Source organism: Fistularia commersonii, chromosome 21 (genome assembly GCF_037954325.1).
Source record: "Fistularia commersonii isolate RoL2024-O1a breed Wild chromosome 21, RoL_Fcom_v1.0, whole genome shotgun sequence".
NCBI classification, from domain to species: Eukaryota; Metazoa; Chordata; class Actinopteri; order Syngnathiformes; family Fistulariidae; genus Fistularia; species Fistularia commersonii.
The window spans coordinates 1,905,536-1,922,500 of record NC_141304.1 but is presented as its reverse complement, the minus strand read 5'-3'; the positions used below and the strand labels follow the sequence as shown (position 1 = coordinate 1,922,500).

The following is a 16,965-nucleotide window of genomic DNA, read 5'->3' as shown; positions in this document are numbered from 1 at the left end:
GAGCCGCTTCCAGTCCGACCTCCATGTCGTGTTTTTTCTCCTGATGCAGGACCGAGGCCTCCAGCCAGCGTTGAGCGTCTTCGTTCCCGTCTGTCGCTCGCCGTCTCGCGCAGGTTCTCCGCCCCGCCCTTCCTCCCGATGCCGAAGAACAGCAAGGTGACGCAGCGCGAGCAGAGCCATGAGCACGTCACCGAGTCGGTGGCCGACCTGCTCGCCAACGAGGAGCCGCTGGATTACAAGAGCAGCTCCCTGAACGTGGGCGGGGCCGCCGGAAAGAAGGGCCCGGGCGCCGAGGTGCCCGAGAATGACGGCCGCCCCGCTTGGAACAGCAAGCTGCAGTACATCCTGGCCCAGGTGGGCTTCTCTGTGGGCCTGGGGAACGTCTGGCGCTTCCCTTACCTGTGCCAGAAGAACGGGGGAGGTGAGTTGGTTGACTCGAGCATCTGATTACACTTTCCAGGTTCGGACCACGCTCTTTGAGATGGTTTAAACAATCGCGACCACGGAATGCTCGCGGCACAGCCTTCTGCTGCGACCCCTAACACTAGCGCTACACGCTAACAGCTACAATAATACCATTGGCATTCATGAAAGAAATAACAATGGCGGACTCTTGGTGAGACTCCTGTAGAAACCCAACCTTGGATGGGGCGTCCTTCTGCCCCGACCGCTAACAGTAGTGCTAACAGCCATATGCTAACAGCTACATGCTAACAGCTACAGTAATACCCTCAGCATTCATGAAAGAAATAACAATGGCGGACTCTTGGTGAGACTCCTGTGGAAACCCAACCTTGGATGGGGCGTCCTTCTGCCCCAACCGCTAACAGTAGCGCTAGCAGCCATATGCTAACAGCTACACGGTAACAGCTACAGTAATACCCTTTGCATTCATGAAAGAAATAACAATGGCGGCCTCTTGGCGAGACTCCTGTAGAAATCCAACCTTGGATGGGGCGTCCTTCTGCCCCAACCGCTAACAGTAGTGCTAACAGCTACACGCTAACAGCTACAGTAATACCCTTGGCATTCATGAAAGAAATAACAATGGCGGCCTCTTGGCAAGACTCCTGTGGAAACCCAACCTTGGACAGGGCGGCCTTCTGCCCCAACAGCTAACAGTAGTGCTAACAGCTACATGCTAACAGCTTCATGCTAACAGCTGCGATAATACCCTTGGCATTCATGAAAGAAATAGCAATGGCGGACTCTTGGCGAGACTCCGGCGGCTTTCTGCCTCAACCGCTAACAGTTGTCCTAACAGCTACATGCTAAGAGCTACAATAATACCTTTGGAATTCATAAAAGAAATAAAAATGGAGAACTCCTGGCGAAAGTCCTGCAGAAACCCAACCTTGTAGGGGGCGGCCTTCTGCTTCGACCACTAACAGTATCGGCAAAAGCTACATGCTAAGAGCTACAATAATACCTTTGACATTCATAAAAGAAATGACAACTCTACGGTACGTCAAGCCACGCCCCCTGGAAAGCTGCCCAATGAGAGGGCTCAGGGACTCAGGAGAAGATCAGGGGTTGCCACCATGTGCTGATGAAGCAGAGTAGGCCTACACCAGCATACCTGGAGGCTAGGCTAATGCTAACTATAAGCTATCGCAAACCCTGCTCTTAAATAAAGTCCACCCCCCCGAGATCAGTAAGAACGTAGCATGAAAACAGCACCAAGGGGTCGGTACCGTACCCCTCGGCGCGAGTAGGGAATATCCAAGCCAACCCGATAAAATTGTTTCAGACGAAGCAACTCCTCATTCTCCAGTTGTTGGAATTAAGCTAGCGGGGTATGATGTTACCCTCGCTGCTAGCAAAGCGTCTCTGCATGGCCGATATAGTAGCCGGGTCGCGCGCGTTGCAGATGTCCAAATTTAGCCGCCCTATTGATCACTGGCGGGCAGATCAGTCTTAGCTGATGCCCCAGCGGGCCGAGGAAGGGGCCGGGATGAAAAATTAATGCGGCGGGAATTATTTTTGGCGGTAACCGGAGGCGCCGACCCGGATTGCGTTTCTGCTGCCCATCGACGACACGGATACTGCTTCAATATCGCCACCATTATTCACCTGTAACTGGCTGACAGGAAGCGGGTTACTAGCGTGTTAGCTCCGCGCGGCCCCTGAACTACACCGCCCATCGGCTATGTGCGTTAGCGTGCGCGCATCGCCGCTTGTAATTCCTACTTTTGATGTATTAGTCGTGGTTCATGTTTACCGGGGAATAAGTCCTTCCATCCCAGATGATGATGACGACTCGGCCTTCGCACATGCCGCATCCTGATTACGTCCCCCGGATTAGGGCCGGCGGGGGCCAAATTTAGACTTTCCTCACAAACAAAACAGAATCCGGGGAAGGGAGGAGCAGCAGGATGCACTTCATGCACCGACAACAAACTGCTACCGCGGTATTATATACTGCACATTTTTAGAGGAAAATAAACCACAAAAATGTCAATATTGTCAATAAAATTAAGGCTAATTTAAAAAATATTAGACCTAGGGGATATTGGACTTTATAATAAATATTGGATTTATTTTATATATTTAAAATATTGAATACATGGATATATTGGGCATGTTGGATATATTAAATTTATTGGATATATTTGATATGTGAGATGTATTGGATATGTTGGATATATTAGTTATATTGGATATATTGGATATGTTGGATATATTAGTTATATTGGATATATTGGATATTTTGAATATATTAGATTAATTGGATATATTGGATATATTCGATATGTTGGATATATTAGATATATTGGATATATTTGATATTTTGAATATATTAGATTATTGGATATATTGGATATATTCGATATGTTGGATATATTAGATATATTGGATGTGTTGGATATATTGGTTATAAAGGATATACAGGACTGTCTCAGAAGATTAGAATATTGTGATAAAGTTTTTGATCATCTGTAATGCAATTACAAAAACAAAAATGTCATACATTCTGGATTCATTACAAATCAACTGAAATATTGCAAGCCTTTTATTATTTGAATATTGCTGATTACGGCTTACATCTTAAGAAAACTCAAAAATCCTTTCTCAAAATATTAGAATATCATGAAAAAGTAATTTTTGTTTTTTTAATTGCATTAAAAAGAAGAAAAGAAAGAGAACTTTATCACAATATTCAAATTTTCTGAGACAGTCCTGTATTGGATATATTCGATATGTTAGATATATTGGATATGTACGAGATAAGATAAGATAAGATAAGATAAGATAAGATAAGATAAGATAAGATAAGATAAGATAAGATATAATAAGATAAGATAAGATAAGATAAGATAAGATAAGATAAGATAAGATAAGATAAGATAAGATAAGATAAGATAAGATAAGAACAACTTTATTTATCCCGAAGGAAATTGTTGTGCCAGAGTTTCAAGCAAAGCATAACAATAATAGATGATAATAGGAAGGAGGGAGAATAAGAAATACAATAAAATATAAAATGTCAATATATATATATATACATATATATATAGTGTCAATATATCCAATATATATTGGATATATTGGATATGTTGAATATATTGGATGCTATAGACGTGACATAATGCATATTTTGGATATATTTTGTATTGGGTATCTTGTATATTGGGTATACTGGATGTATTGGATACAGTGAATAAATTCGATATTTTGCATATTAGATAAATTATATGTATTGGATATATAGGATATTAGTTATGTTAAATTGCATATTGGATATATCAGATATTGTATAATTGCATCTTCGATATATCGGATGTATTTTATATTGGATATGATTGTATGTAGCATAGCAATGTAGCATGTAGCATATTAGATCAATAATATCATATAGGATATTTGATGTTTTCCATAGTGGAGCCTCTTTGCAGATTTTAAAAACTTCTCTTCCAGGCGCCTATCTCGTCCCCTACTTCATCCTCCTCCTCATCATCGGGATCCCGCTCTTCTTCCTGGAGCTGGCGGTGGGTCAGAAGATCCGTCGCGGGAGCATCGGGGTGTGGAACTACGTCTGCCCGCGGCTGGGCGGGATCGGGATGTCCAGTCTGATGGTAAACGCCACGCGTGTTCACCGGAATTTGCACCATCATTGCTGCGCCAAGAGTGAAACGCTGGAAATGACTGGAACGTCTGGAGACGGAGTCGCTCGGCTGCACAAAAGCGGCTATAAATATCTTTGCGGAGGATCTAGAGAGGAGCGCTTTAATTATTCACGCTTCCCTCGGCCTTATTTTACCATGTCCAACGCCGGATCCGTCCGTCTGACCGTCTGTTCGTCGCCTCTGCAGGTCTGCGGCTTCGTGGGGCTCTACTACAACGTCATCATCGGCTGGAGCATCTTCTACTTCTTCCAGTCGTTCCAGTATCCGCTGCCGTGGAGCGATTGCCCCATCAGGAAGAACGGCACGCTGGCCAGTGAGTGGCGTATGAACCAGGTTGTTTCTGTAGCGCCTTCCGGAATAGCAGCTTTGGTATCCAATCGCTTTTTCTTACTGGCGCCAAGGAATCGGGGAAGGTCGGTTCATTTTATGGACTCGAGTCAGTCTGATTCACTTTCTAATGTGAACCAGTTCAGTTGAGTCACTTGGGTGAAAAAGTTTCAATATCTGTATCATTCAAAATGATCAAACAAAAATGCAAAATTTGCAAACCCGCTATAAGTTAACCAAAAAGAAAAAGGGAACCAAACAGATATGAAAATAAGCAAAACACACAAAAAGTTAGAAATGTCTGAATGTGTAAGAGTCCTCTGTTTTCCGTGAGTCCGCTGACCTGAGTCAGTGAACCGATTCAGATGAATCATCAGATTCAATAGTGTTTCGGTGAGTCGACCAACCTGGACAGGGAAACAATTCAGACGAATCATCTGATTCAATAGTGTTCCCAGTGAATCTGCCGACATGACTCAGTGAACCGATTCAGACGAATCATCTGATTCAATAGCGTTTCCAATGAATCCGCTGACATGAGTTAGCGAACCGATTCACCTGAATCATCGGATTCATGAGTGCTTTCCGTGAGTCCGCCGATCTGAGTTAGTTGAACCAATTAAGACAAATCATCAGATTCTAGTGTTTAAGCTGAGTCTGGCTCAAGTCAGTGAATCAGTTCGCCGGCGTAATCAAAATCTGTAATGTTTCCTGTGAGTCCGCCGACATGACTCAGTGAACCGATTCAGACGAATCATCTGATTCAATAGCGTTTCCAATGAATCCGCCGACATGACCCAATGAACTGATTCAGACGAATCGTCTGATTCAATAGTGTTTCCAATGAATCCGCCGACATGACTCAGTGAGCCGATTCAGACGAATCATCTGATTCAATAGCGTTTCCAATGAATCCGCTGACATGAGTAAGCGAACCGATTCACCTGAATCATCGGATTCATGAGTGCTTCCCCTGAGTCCGCTGACCTGAGTCAGTGAACCGATTCAGACGAATCATCAGATTCAATAGTGTTTTGGTGAGTACAACGGCTCAAGTCAGTGAACCGTTACACCAGAATCATCTGATTCAGTGGTGCTACTACTGAATCCATTGAACTGAGTCGGTGAACCGGTTCAAATGAATCATCTGAGTCCATTGTGGATCTGATTCGTTCGCTGACTCACCTTGTGTACATCGCAGCAGCCAATCAGAGCATTCATAGGATCCTGGCGAACGGAGCCCTCAGACTTGCGATTCTCAATCCAGCACAAAGATTGGAATCATTAACACGAGCGATTCAGGAACCGCCCAGTTCTAGTGAGCCGGTCAAAACACGCCGACCGGGAAGAAAAAGAAACATCTGCGTTGCTTCACGCTTGTTGTTACCAACACAGACATCTGTCCTGGTGTTTAGTTGTGGAGCCGGAGTGCGACAAGAGCTCGGCGACCACTTACTTCTGGTACCGTCAGACTCTCAACACCACCAGCACCATTGCAGAGAGCGGCGGTCTCAACATCAAGATGACTCTTTCGCTGCTGGTGGCCTGGATCATCGTTTGTCTCGCCGTCATCAAGGGCATCGCCTCCTCCGGGAAGGTAGGGCGCACGATAGCGGGCGTGCACATGGAGGTAGGACCACCATCTCCACAACCCCCTGTTTCCTGCTTCTCCACAGGTGATGTACTTCAGCTCTCTCTTTCCGTACGTGGTGCTGATCTGCTTCTTGGGTAGGGGTTTGATGCTGAAGGGGTCGGTGGACGGCATCTCCCACATGTTCACCCCAAAGGTTGGACTCTCCTCCTTAAATTTCCGCCGTCGCAACCAGATCACAGAGCTCCGGTTGTCCTCTCGCAGCTGGAAAAGATGCTGGAGCCTCAGGTGTGGAGGGAGGCGGCTACCCAGGTGTTCTTCGCCCTGGGTCTGGGCTTCGGCGGCGTCATCGCCTTCTCCAGCTACAACAAGATCGATAACAACTGCCATTTCGACGCCGTGCTCGTCTCCTTCATCAACTTCTTGACCTCCATCCTGGCCACGCTGGTGGTGTTCGCTGTGCTGGGCTTCAAGGCCAACATCATGAACGAGAAGTGTGTCGTGGAGTAAGTCCCGGTGAACCGCGGGCGGACGCGGATGCGACTCGTTGACTCGTTTTCATCTGTTCTTTCGCGTCTCCGCAGCAACGCGGAGAAGATCCTCGGATACCTCAACTCCAACGTCCTGAGTCATGACCTGATCCCTCCGCACGTGAACTTCTCCCACCTGACCACGTCGGACTACGCCGAGATGTACGCCGTCATCAAGACGGTGAAGGAGGACGGCTTCGCCCGGCTGGGTCTGGAGCCGTGCGTCCTGGAGGACGAGCTCAACAAGGTGAGGCGCCGGCGTCCTGAGCAGGTTGATCTTCTGGAGAGCTTCCTTACCCTCGCTCCTCCGTCTGCAGGCGGTCCAAGGCACCGGCCTGGCCTTCATCGCCTTCACCGAGGCCATGACGCATTTCCCAGCCTCCCCGTTCTGGTCGGTCATGTTCTTCTTCATGCTCATCAACCTCGGCCTGGGCAGCATGATCGGCACCATGACGGGCATCACCACACCTGTGCTGGACACCTACAAGGTCCAGAAGGAGCTGTTCACAGGTAGACCGGAGCAGCAGCCAAGAGCAAGAACATCTTCTCAAGCATGTCTCGTGATATTTATTAAAAGTCCTTTCTGACTAGATGGTAGACTACTTCTGCTCTTGGTCTCTTCTGGTCCTCAGTGTGCTGCTGCATCGTGGCCTTCCTCTGCGGCCTGCTGTTTGTCCAGCGGTCGGGGAACTACTTTGTCACCATGTTCGACGACTATTCGGCCGGGCTGCCCCTCACCGTGGTGGTCATCCTGGAGAACGTTTCTGTCGCCTGGATTTATGGCACTAAAAGGTACAACCAACCACAGATGGCTGTAGGTAGGTGTGTGTGAGGTAGCTCAGAGACACCTGCCTTACGCCGCCGCTTGATATTTGGTGTCGTCCGCCTCCGTCGCCAGATTCTGCCAGGACTTGGAGGACATGTTGGGGTTCCAACCCAATCGCATTTATTTCTACCTTTGGAAGTACGTGTCCCCTCTCTGCCTGATCGTGCTGATCTCGGCCACCGTCATCGAGATGGCCATCAGCCCCCCGGGATACAACGCGTGGGTCCAAGAGCTGGTCAGTCCGCAGCATCTTCTGGTTTCACTTGCGAAACCCTTGAGCTCTTCATTTGACATTTTAAAGTCACGCCCACTTCGTAAACCCTTTTCTGTATCTGCAGGCGCAGGAACGTTTCGAGAGCTACCCTCCCTGGGCTCTGATCATGTGCTTCGCCCTCATCGTAGTCGCCATGCTCCCGCTCCCGATCGTCTTCATCGCGCGTCACTTCAACCTGATGTCCGACGGCTCCAACAAGCTGTCCGTCTCCTACCGTAAGACCATGATGAAGGACATCTCAAATCTGGAGGAGCAGGACGAGGCCAGGTTCATCCTCGGTGCGAAGCCCGGCGAGGCGCCATCTTCCGCGCCGGCGCGTAGGGCCTACTTGAGCCCTGGAGGAAGTAAACCCCTGGACCCCAACTCCCTGTCCCCAAGCAGCTGCTACGGTACCGGCTACCAAAATTCCGCCATCAGCCCCACGACGCCGACCACTCCTGCGACGCCCGAGTCTGACTCTTGACTGCTTCCCATCTGCATCCGTACATCCCTAAAACACCCGCCCCTGTAGTATACTTGACCGTTCAACCGCCACGTCCCCGTAAGGAGTTGTCGCAGAACTGAAAGTCCCTGTCACCCCAACCTTCTCTTAGCACATCTGCGGTAAAGAAATAAGCGGAAGATTTCCAAAATACAGAAGGCGCTCGAACTATTAATCAGGGTAAAGGTTTACGTTGTGTATTTAAAAAAAAAAAAAAAAACGCGATGATTTGTTAGAATCGAGACTAAATACCATGAGTTCTGCTTTACTTTGCCTTAGTAGAAGGAGCCTCAGCGGATGTAGTTTACCCCCCCCACCACCCCAAAAACAGAAAGACGACACCGTGATCCTGCTGGCTGCCTTCGTCCTAACAACGCGTGGAGAACCTCCACGAGTGTGAGATGGGTCATGGCGAGGCAACGCTTTGCAGGAGAACAGCGTGGCGATGAGTTTACGCGTGCATCTTCGTTCTGCAGGTCTGAACATGAAGACACCTGTTCTCTTACGTGTAAACTGTATTTAATGCCACTGGCGAGGAGACCCTTTTGTTTTGACCCCCTCCCTGCAGTATTGTATGTGTGAGTGTCTTTGTGGCTAGCGTCAATGTCCGTTCCTGAAAGAGTGACGTACTGCGATAAGAAGTAGGACAATGTAGTTTTTAACGGTAAAAACCGTCACGATCCATCCAACAGTGTAGCAAATCGCTTATCTCAGTTTATAGGACCAAAGAGCCAGAAGTTACACGACCAAACACTTGAAAATCTGTAGCTCATATGTCCGATTCAGAGACGTCGACGTCGCGAGATAAAATGAAACGCCTGTTCCTTATCGACGGTAAGCAAAGCTCATTATTTGTAATTTAAAAAAAAAAAGATTGGCTCCTTACTGCAAAAGCACAAAAGACGGTTTTACATATAAACCCAGCACTCACCCACAGAGTGCTGATCCGGAATTAATGCAGGAGAGTCGTCTTTGCCGAAGGACGTCCGAGCACGTCTTATATCAGCAGCTGGAGCACAAACGTGAATGCACAAACTATACTAAAAGAGGGGGCTTTCTGAAATATGTTGAAGTCCACCATTACCGCACACGGTCTGTCTAGAGACTCGGATGCCGCACATTTACATTCCTGTTGCACATAGAATATCTTTATTTATTTTTCTATCACAGTGTTCAAAACTATGATGTTGTAGATTAAATGGACTCTCTCTATACATAGATATCAATGTATGTATATTGTAGTGATTTGCATTGTATACACTTAAAAAGCAACCAGCATATATGTCATATATTTTGCTTATTGCAGCCATATATATTTAAAAAGGGTATATTTTTTGTAGCTTATTGTAGCCCTTTCATGTTGCAGGATGCAAAATGGGGCAGGGACTCTGGTGGTAGTGTGTGTGTGTGTGTGTGTGTGTGTGTGTGTGTGTGTGTGTGTGTCATTGATTTCTGTAAAGCTGTGCAGCTCCACGGTATCCACTCAGCCGATGATGTATTTTTTTTTATATCTAATCCACCTGCATGTAGCAGAGCGTCGCTGCAGGATAGCTGCTGAATTAGCTTTAGCTTCCACGTCTGAAGAATGTCATCCGTGCTAAACGAAAAGGCACCAATCGAGAAAATCATGAAAAAAAAAAGGATAAAGCACAGCGCCAATAAAAGGGGGATTTTTGAAAAAAACATGGCAAAATCAGATATCCTTTTTCTTTCTTCCTTGATATTCATCCATATATCCCTCTGCTGAAGTTGAGCAATATGACAGTTTTCACTCAGGTTTCAGTGCTTTTCCTGCGGGTGAATGTTATTTTGAACTGATGTGAAAAGTCATCGCCACGGTGTCTAATTCATCCACATCTCTGCTGGATTTGTACGTATGTGAGTGTATCTGTAAATAATACAAGGCCTCTGAGCTTTGTTCATCACTGTGCGTTCACTGCACGCAATAATTAGGAGCGTGTCGAGGCTCAGGATAAAACCTGGAATGTTTCAGAACCCCTAAACTTGGGGAAAGCTCTCAGAATGATTGTCTAAATATTCTACCTTTCATTAGCCGGTGAGTTGCGCGCTCTGTAGCGTGCACAGATATTTCCCAGATCTGTACATAACCTTTTGTCATCAAACCATTTGGAATATATAGATTTTACTCACGTGAAATGTATTAACGTCACTTTTACCATAGCGGTAAACGATACATGGAGTTATAACGAATGTGGTCGATGCACTTTGTTTTTACCAGGACTGCAGAAATGTAGGCGTTTGTATTGTTGCCCTCATAGCAGTGATTTTTCTGTCTTATTGAAATGGCAGAAGACAGCTAAAGGAAGGAATCCACACTATCCACACTTCTGTTCTAGCACATTGGAGCCAAGGGGGCGTCATCCCTGCTCAACCTTGTGTGCGAGGCAGTTGTGTGTGTGTGTGTGTGTGCACCATATCATCATGAGTGCAGGGCCTTACTGAGCACAGTCTCAAGCACTAGAAGTGGAAAACTAAAGAGCTGGGGGCCACATCTTGGCACAGCCCTTGAGATTGTTAAGAAATGTGAGTTACACAATACAATTCTGCTGCTCTGAGATGGTATGTACATTATTACATGTCCCTGAATTAACATCCTTTATCATTTTTTTTAAATAAATTATGTAATAGTTGCACATTTTAATGTCTATCTGCTATTATTCTATCCTCTATTATTCCTCTTCTTCTATTATTCTTCCTATAATTCCTCTTCCCTAGTTGCAAAAACACAAACAAAACCTGTCTGTTATGTCTGTCTCTCTCCTCTGTCATGATTGCGTGACAAATGGAGATTGTGTGCAAGGTAAAATGAAGGGAGGATGATCATGTTTTGCTGCTAAAGCAAGATGATAAGTCATACTGATTGCATTTTATTGAATATTAAACAGTCTCAACTTAGCGCTTCATCCCAGATGGCATTACCCCATTCAAACACTGTCACACACAGATGACAAGGCATTAACCACTCCATTGGGAGCAAGTTGGAGTTCAGTCTCTTTCCCAAAGACACTTTGGAGCAGGGAATTGAACTACAACCTAACATTTAGAAGGTTAATTGTTTATTAAAACAGCATACTTTTATATTATGTAATATTTCACATACAGTGCAAGCTGGAAATAATGGAAATTGATGACTTACGGTGAATGGAAAAGACGGACAATTACAGCTAAAGCACATTTGACAGGAACATGATGACAGTATTCAGATTGAGTCGTCACATTCCCTTTTAAAAGGGAAGACTACTGGGCTGGGAGAGGTTTACAGGAGAGGCAGCAGGTCGTCTTTGAAAGTATGACACCTTTTTTATGACATCACAACCGTTCAAAAAAAAAAAGAAAAACAAAGGGAAAGCATCGTCTGTTTCACTGTGATGACAGAGTGCAGGGAAAGGAAACAGACAGACGGCAATGCAGCTTCCTGGATGCAAGGAAACAACAACAACAACAACTGTATGATACTTCCGGTGTAACTTCCGGTGTAACTTCCGGTTTTACCAACGCCGTCTTTTAGCTGTAATTGGAAGGTGACGGTACAGCACCTAATCCCCCGCTTCTCATGGTTTGACTACCATAAAATACAGGCGTCGGCGGACAGAGGTGAGTTTCTCCGACCAGAATTTTAGTCCGGTTCTTTTATTCACAACATGAAGAGTCGACCGTGAACCCGCTGTGAGAACGGGGGGAAACGACTTATAGCCGCCTGGTTTGTCGTTAGCCGCGACCGACTTATTTTTTTTATTATTATCATTATTATTGTTTTTGTTCTTATTGCTAACACATTTTGACTTTACATTTGAGTTTCACACGTACTATTTGTTTTTACAATGTTATGTATTTGTTTAAATATCGGACATCCACTTGTAATGCTTCGTCATCGTGGGCGGGTTAGCATGCTAGCTGTAGCCGCCGCTAGCCGTAGCGCTTTGTGCGTTAGGTGTTCACCACGTAGCATCATCAACATTTGGAGACAGAAAATTTGTAATAAAGGTCATTGAAGTTTCATTTGTGATGCCATGGAGTACTCTTTGTCTTTTTGTTGTATTCTGTCTGAATGCAGATGGGTAATTTCACCTGGCAAAATCTAAAACCCTCAGAGATTGCCTCATTTCCAGTTGTTGACATGTGTTGACCTATTTTCCACTATCATTCCTTTTATTATTCTTGTTTTATTCTACTACCCCTTACATATTACAGGTTTGACCAATGTTTAGCCAGCTGTATTCCCCCACTCAATGGTTCTTTTTGTCATAAGTTGTGTTTATTCATTAGCCAAGCTCTGTCCATGAAGGCCTCATGGCATAAAATAGTTTTGCTCTTCTGTAATGGGTGACTAATATTCCAGACTATTTTATCCGTCCTCGCCCTGGATACACTTCTCCACCATGGTAGATTTTATCATGCAGCTTTACTTCTCTGTTGTCAGTGCAGCCTTGAACCTCTACTGGTTAAGGGAATGTAAGTGGTTCCCTGCCTTTACCAGGATCAACTGTATTTTATCACCTTTCACATCAAGGCTCAACAGAATTCCCTCGTCTACTGGAGGGCTAATCATTTCCTGACTGGGTCTGTTGACATTCCACCAAGTTACTCTGGCCCTGTTGCTGTATTATTCAATTACTTTTACATAGATACTCGTGCAAAGCATGGGACCTCTGTCAGTCCTCTTTAAAAATTCTATGATACTTTTGTGGTAAGTCTGCAGGATGTGCCTCTGGCTAAACCAACCTCAGATGTTATCCAGATGTCTTTTAGTTTAGAAAATGTTGCTTGGAGACAACTACCATCAGGTGATCTCTTTCAATGGACTGACATTGTGACTGTTTTGTTAGTAAAAATTCATAATACAAAAAATACAAAAGCATCCACATTCTAATCATGTTCAAACAGGTCGGCACAGATACAAAAATGCAACAGTCGTTCTTGAAGGGATTTCAAAAATGCTTCACCGAGTCAAATCGCAGATCTTGATGCAGCAGTTGTCCTCCAGCCAGAAGCCCGGATACAGCGGCTCTGTGAACTGGGCTTGGATCTTGTAGAGAAAGATCATGTTCTCCTCAGACACCTCATACAGGGACAGAGAGCCCTCCTTGAATTTGAGGTAAACGCCCACTTTTCTTTGCTTCGGGGTCACCGTCAGCTGGACGCTGTTTCCCCGGTGGCTCACCGAGTAGAATGACGAGCGGTCGAGGCTCCAGGAGTTTGCTTTGGCGCCGAACGCTGACAGTTTTGTCATTGATTTTCGGTTTATTCCTTTATAGGCGAGTGCAATCTCTGCCTTGCCTCCATGCACGTCCACCTCGTAGTAGCAGCGCTCTGACTTCAGCCCCTCCCTGCACAGCAGCTGCCGGCGGCGGGTGAACCGCTCCGGGTGACTAACAGCGGGGGTCTTCGCTCTGAGAGCGCATAGCCTCACCTCCTTACAGTCTTGGGAGAGCAGCAGGTCTTCGTGAGCAGTGTTTGGGTCCAGGGTAAGCTCACAGGCATCTGAGAACGTGAAGTGGGAAACAAATAGCATTGTCAGACGGGGAAGAGGCGAGGCTTAACCTAGACAAATCACCAGGATGGGATTTGTGAGTGTCAGATCACCTGGCCTTATTGGAAATGGAAACTCACATCTCAAAAAGTGGGCTCTGGTTGTAGGCTCCGCCGTCAGGCAGCTGTTGCATTCTGAGAGACCTGACAAAGTGAAAAGAGGGGCAGGATTTCAAACACGAGCCGTCCCATCATAAGGATGGTTCGCAGCAAATATGGGAAAAGCAAATCCAATCGGTTTGAAATTCTTGAGAAAATACGGACACATTTTAGTGTAATGTAGTATTTTTTTCAAAATATGATTCAATCTCCTCACAACCCTGTGTACAAAATAAGTGATGTAGATGATGAATGAATGATTGCATGCAAAATCACAAATCAAGGGAATTTCAGTGAATTTTACCGTACTTGAGAAATTTGTAAGAGGTTGTCAGTCATGTCAGTCACTTATTTTTCCCCATAATGGAAACATTTTGAGTTTTCTCTGAAGTTGAAGTAAGGGTCAAAGGCCATGCATTGGCTCACCCTGTGGCGGTGAGACACTGGCTGTAGGTTCCTGCTCCATCTCTTCTTTGTCCGCCTCCTCTGACCCCTGGTCCTCTACGCTGACGTCTGTGTGGCATGGAAAGGGAAAACACATGTTAACGTCAGTTTGGGGACTGAACTCCTCGCTCTCATGAAGATACGCACCGCTTTGAACGAGCTTGCCAAACTCTGTGCCACAAAAAGCCTCCAGCCGAACCCCAAGTTGGTCGACGGCGCCCTTGATGGACTCGAAAGGGTGGAGCGGATCTCCCGGAGCCTCCGGGAGCACCAGGTGCTTCTCACAAAGTCGCTTGTAGGAGCCCAAGTCCTGCAAGGAAGTTGAACGGGTCAGTATGGACGCACGTCAGCGCGCCCCCCTGACCACCTCACAGGCTAGTGGTACCTCCAAGAACATCACATCGCTGTCCGTCTGCTCCAGGGAGTCCAATTTGTGATCCTGTCTCTGCAGCTGGTCTATGTGCAGCCGCAGGGCGCCGAGCCACAGCTCCAGCTGGGTGGCGGCCGCCTCTCTGCGATCGTCGATCAGCCTCTTGACAGACAGGTAGTGATTCTGGAGCCGGCTGATGAGGTTGGCCAGGACGCTCTGGCAGTAGTCATCCGTCTCCGTGGCCGCCTCCTGTTAGTCCAGCGTTTGACGTCAGAAGAACCAAATCGGCGTCCTCTCAAGAGCGTCGAGCGTGAACGCAACAATCCTACCTTGATCTTTTTGAGCATCTCCTCCCCGTCCCTCACTCTCTTCTCCTGCTTCTGGCGGATGCACCGGGATTTCTCCCTCCTTTTCTTGAACTCCTTTTGCCATGCCTACACATGACCGAAAAAAACAAACAAACAAAGATGGCGTTTTAAGCGAGCGTGGCTTCAAGGAAGGTGCCGGAAGCCGACTTAGAAATGTGAAAACGGTATCAAATTACTCTTATGGCGCAGTCAGTACCAGCCAGACAAGCTGTGTGAGGCGTGTTTCTGAGAAAAAGGGGTCGAGATTTAAAGCCCGGTGGGGATATGTGAGAACGGCTGTTCCTATCCAGGTCTCCACCATCTGCGAGTTAATCTCCCAACACTGGGAGAATGTGTTGTATGTGTTTTTTTGTTTTTTTTTGTAGCTTACGGTGTGCTCAAGGCCAGTGTGTGTGCAAACATTCAATGCAGGAGGCCCTGACTCAGCAGGGTGATACTCGCAGACAAAACATATAAAACAGTTACATTCTATTTTGTACTGCCAGGTGTAAATGACAATAAACATTCAAAAGTGAATAGTGGCTATCGCTAATATACTGTCGCTTAAGTCTCCATGTTCTCCCCGTGTCCGTGCGGGGTTCCTCCAGGCTCTCCGGGTTCCTCCTGTTAGGTAATTAGATTTTAAATAAACAGTTTTTTTTGCCTTTATGCTACGTATAAACAAAATATGTGTCGCATTTTTTAAAATCAACGAACATCCACAGAGAAAATGATATGACATCGGAAACCCTAAACTGACCAGCCATGCGGATGAAAGGATGAATTGTGCATTTTTGTTGTGCAGGAGTGAGTGAATGGTCGTCGCTTTCCATGTGATTTGTGAATGATGAACGTTTTTTTTGTCCACGGTGTTTGAATGAGTGAATGGTTGGCAGTCACTGCACAGGCTGAATGAGAAGCTGTGATTGACAGGTGACAGGTCCGTGTTAGCCCCGCCCCCTCGCTGTAGGACCCCTGTGATTGGCTCCCTATGAGCTCCTCCAATGACCCGGATGGAAACGTAAACAAACACTAGCTATTTCCCAAAATGTTGTCGAATGACGCTACAAGCTCTCGGAATGAAAAACGATACCAAATTAACATTTTTAATTTGAATGCCGGCCCCTTCCGAACCTGTTTGCGGCCCCGTTCCTGGCTCACGATCCCGAGGGTGTGCCCGCCGTGCTCCGTGGACGCGCACAGCACCTCCCCGTCGCTGCAGCAGTAGATGTTGAGCCGCTTGTTGGGCCGCGGGCACACGTCGTTTCCCGCCAAGCAGCCGCGGCTTCCCCCCGGACCGTCGCCCCCCGAAACCCGCCTCCTCCCCCCGGCGTGACCCCGGTTGGTCTCCGTAGCGGCTCCGGCCGCGGTGCCGTCCACGCCGGGGCCGGTTCTCCCGCTCCCGTCTTGCCCGCGGTAGCTCCTCTTGGTCGGGGTACGAAGCTCCGCCATGTTGACGATGAGGAAGTGTTTCAAAAATAAGGAAGAGGCGTGTTCGGGACCAGTTTTTTTATTTTTTTTATTTTATTTTTTATGTTAATCAGACTCAGAATTAAATTATTGATCCCGGCGGTAATTCTGTGAGCCAAGATGCTCCATGCAAAAATAAAATAAAATAAAATAAGATGAACAGAAATAGATAGATGATTATCTGGGCACATTTTAATCAGAGAGTATCAACTGTATCTCATTTCAATTTTTAAATTTCATTTTTATAAATTAATTTGATTAAATTGAATGGGTTACACTTTAGTTTTTCATGTAATAAAAGTGTTACTAATAAAAACATTTAGGCTTTAAAAATATTACCGATTACCTCACATGAAAATGACGATTTATAATAATTGAACAAAAAAACAAATTTGGTGGGAAAACTAAACATTATTCCAAGTTGTTTTTTCTAATTAACAAATCTGTGTAGCCAGAGCAAATACAAAAATATACATATATACAAATTCAGACAACCGTATGAAGAGTATAACAAAAATACTTTCTATGC

At 46.0% G+C, this 16,965-nt stretch overlaps 2 protein-coding genes across 3 annotated transcripts in view; one reads left to right on the top strand and one right to left on the bottom strand.

Moving 5' to 3' along the window:
- LOC147221974 (sodium-dependent neutral amino acid transporter SLC6A17-like) overlaps positions 1-8,715 on the top strand; it is an 11,814-nt gene extending 3,099 nt beyond the window's left edge. Inside the window, exons 2-12 of one of the 2 annotated variants that reach the window (XR_015107742.1) lie at positions 50-421; positions 3,919-4,076; positions 4,314-4,440; positions 5,870-6,051; positions 6,131-6,241; positions 6,310-6,551; positions 6,630-6,822; positions 6,893-7,085; positions 7,208-7,393; positions 7,474-7,636; positions 7,740-8,080. Coding sequence is in view for 1 of the 2 variants with exons in the window: in XM_086167794.1 (XP_086023920.1) it covers positions 139-421; positions 3,919-4,076; positions 4,314-4,440; positions 5,870-6,051; positions 6,131-6,241; positions 6,310-6,551; positions 6,630-6,822; positions 6,893-7,085; positions 7,208-7,367; positions 7,474-7,636; positions 7,740-8,138 (2,211 nt within the window). In the remaining variant the exon portion in view is untranslated. Of the gene's footprint in view, positions 1-49; positions 422-3,918; positions 4,077-4,313; positions 4,441-5,869; positions 6,052-6,130; positions 6,242-6,309; positions 6,552-6,629; positions 6,823-6,892; positions 7,086-7,207; positions 7,394-7,473; positions 7,637-7,739 lie in introns of both variants that reach the window. The other variant, XM_086167794.1, reaches the window with a different exon arrangement.
- Positions 8,716-11,221: 2,506 nt separating this feature from the next.
- On the bottom strand, positions 11,222-16,418 carry LOC147221973 (tripartite motif-containing protein 16-like). Its single transcript, XM_086168920.1, has 7 exons — positions 16,101-16,418; positions 14,949-15,053; positions 14,635-14,868; positions 14,397-14,559; positions 14,232-14,318; positions 13,788-13,850; positions 11,222-13,658 (listed from the first exon to the last, which is right to left on the bottom strand). The coding sequence occupies exons 1-7, from the start codon at positions 16,416-16,418 to the stop codon at positions 13,117-13,119; spliced, it is 1,512 nt and encodes a 503-aa protein (XP_086025046.1). The 3' UTR covers positions 11,222-13,116.
- Between the last annotated feature and the right edge of the window lie 547 nt (positions 16,419-16,965).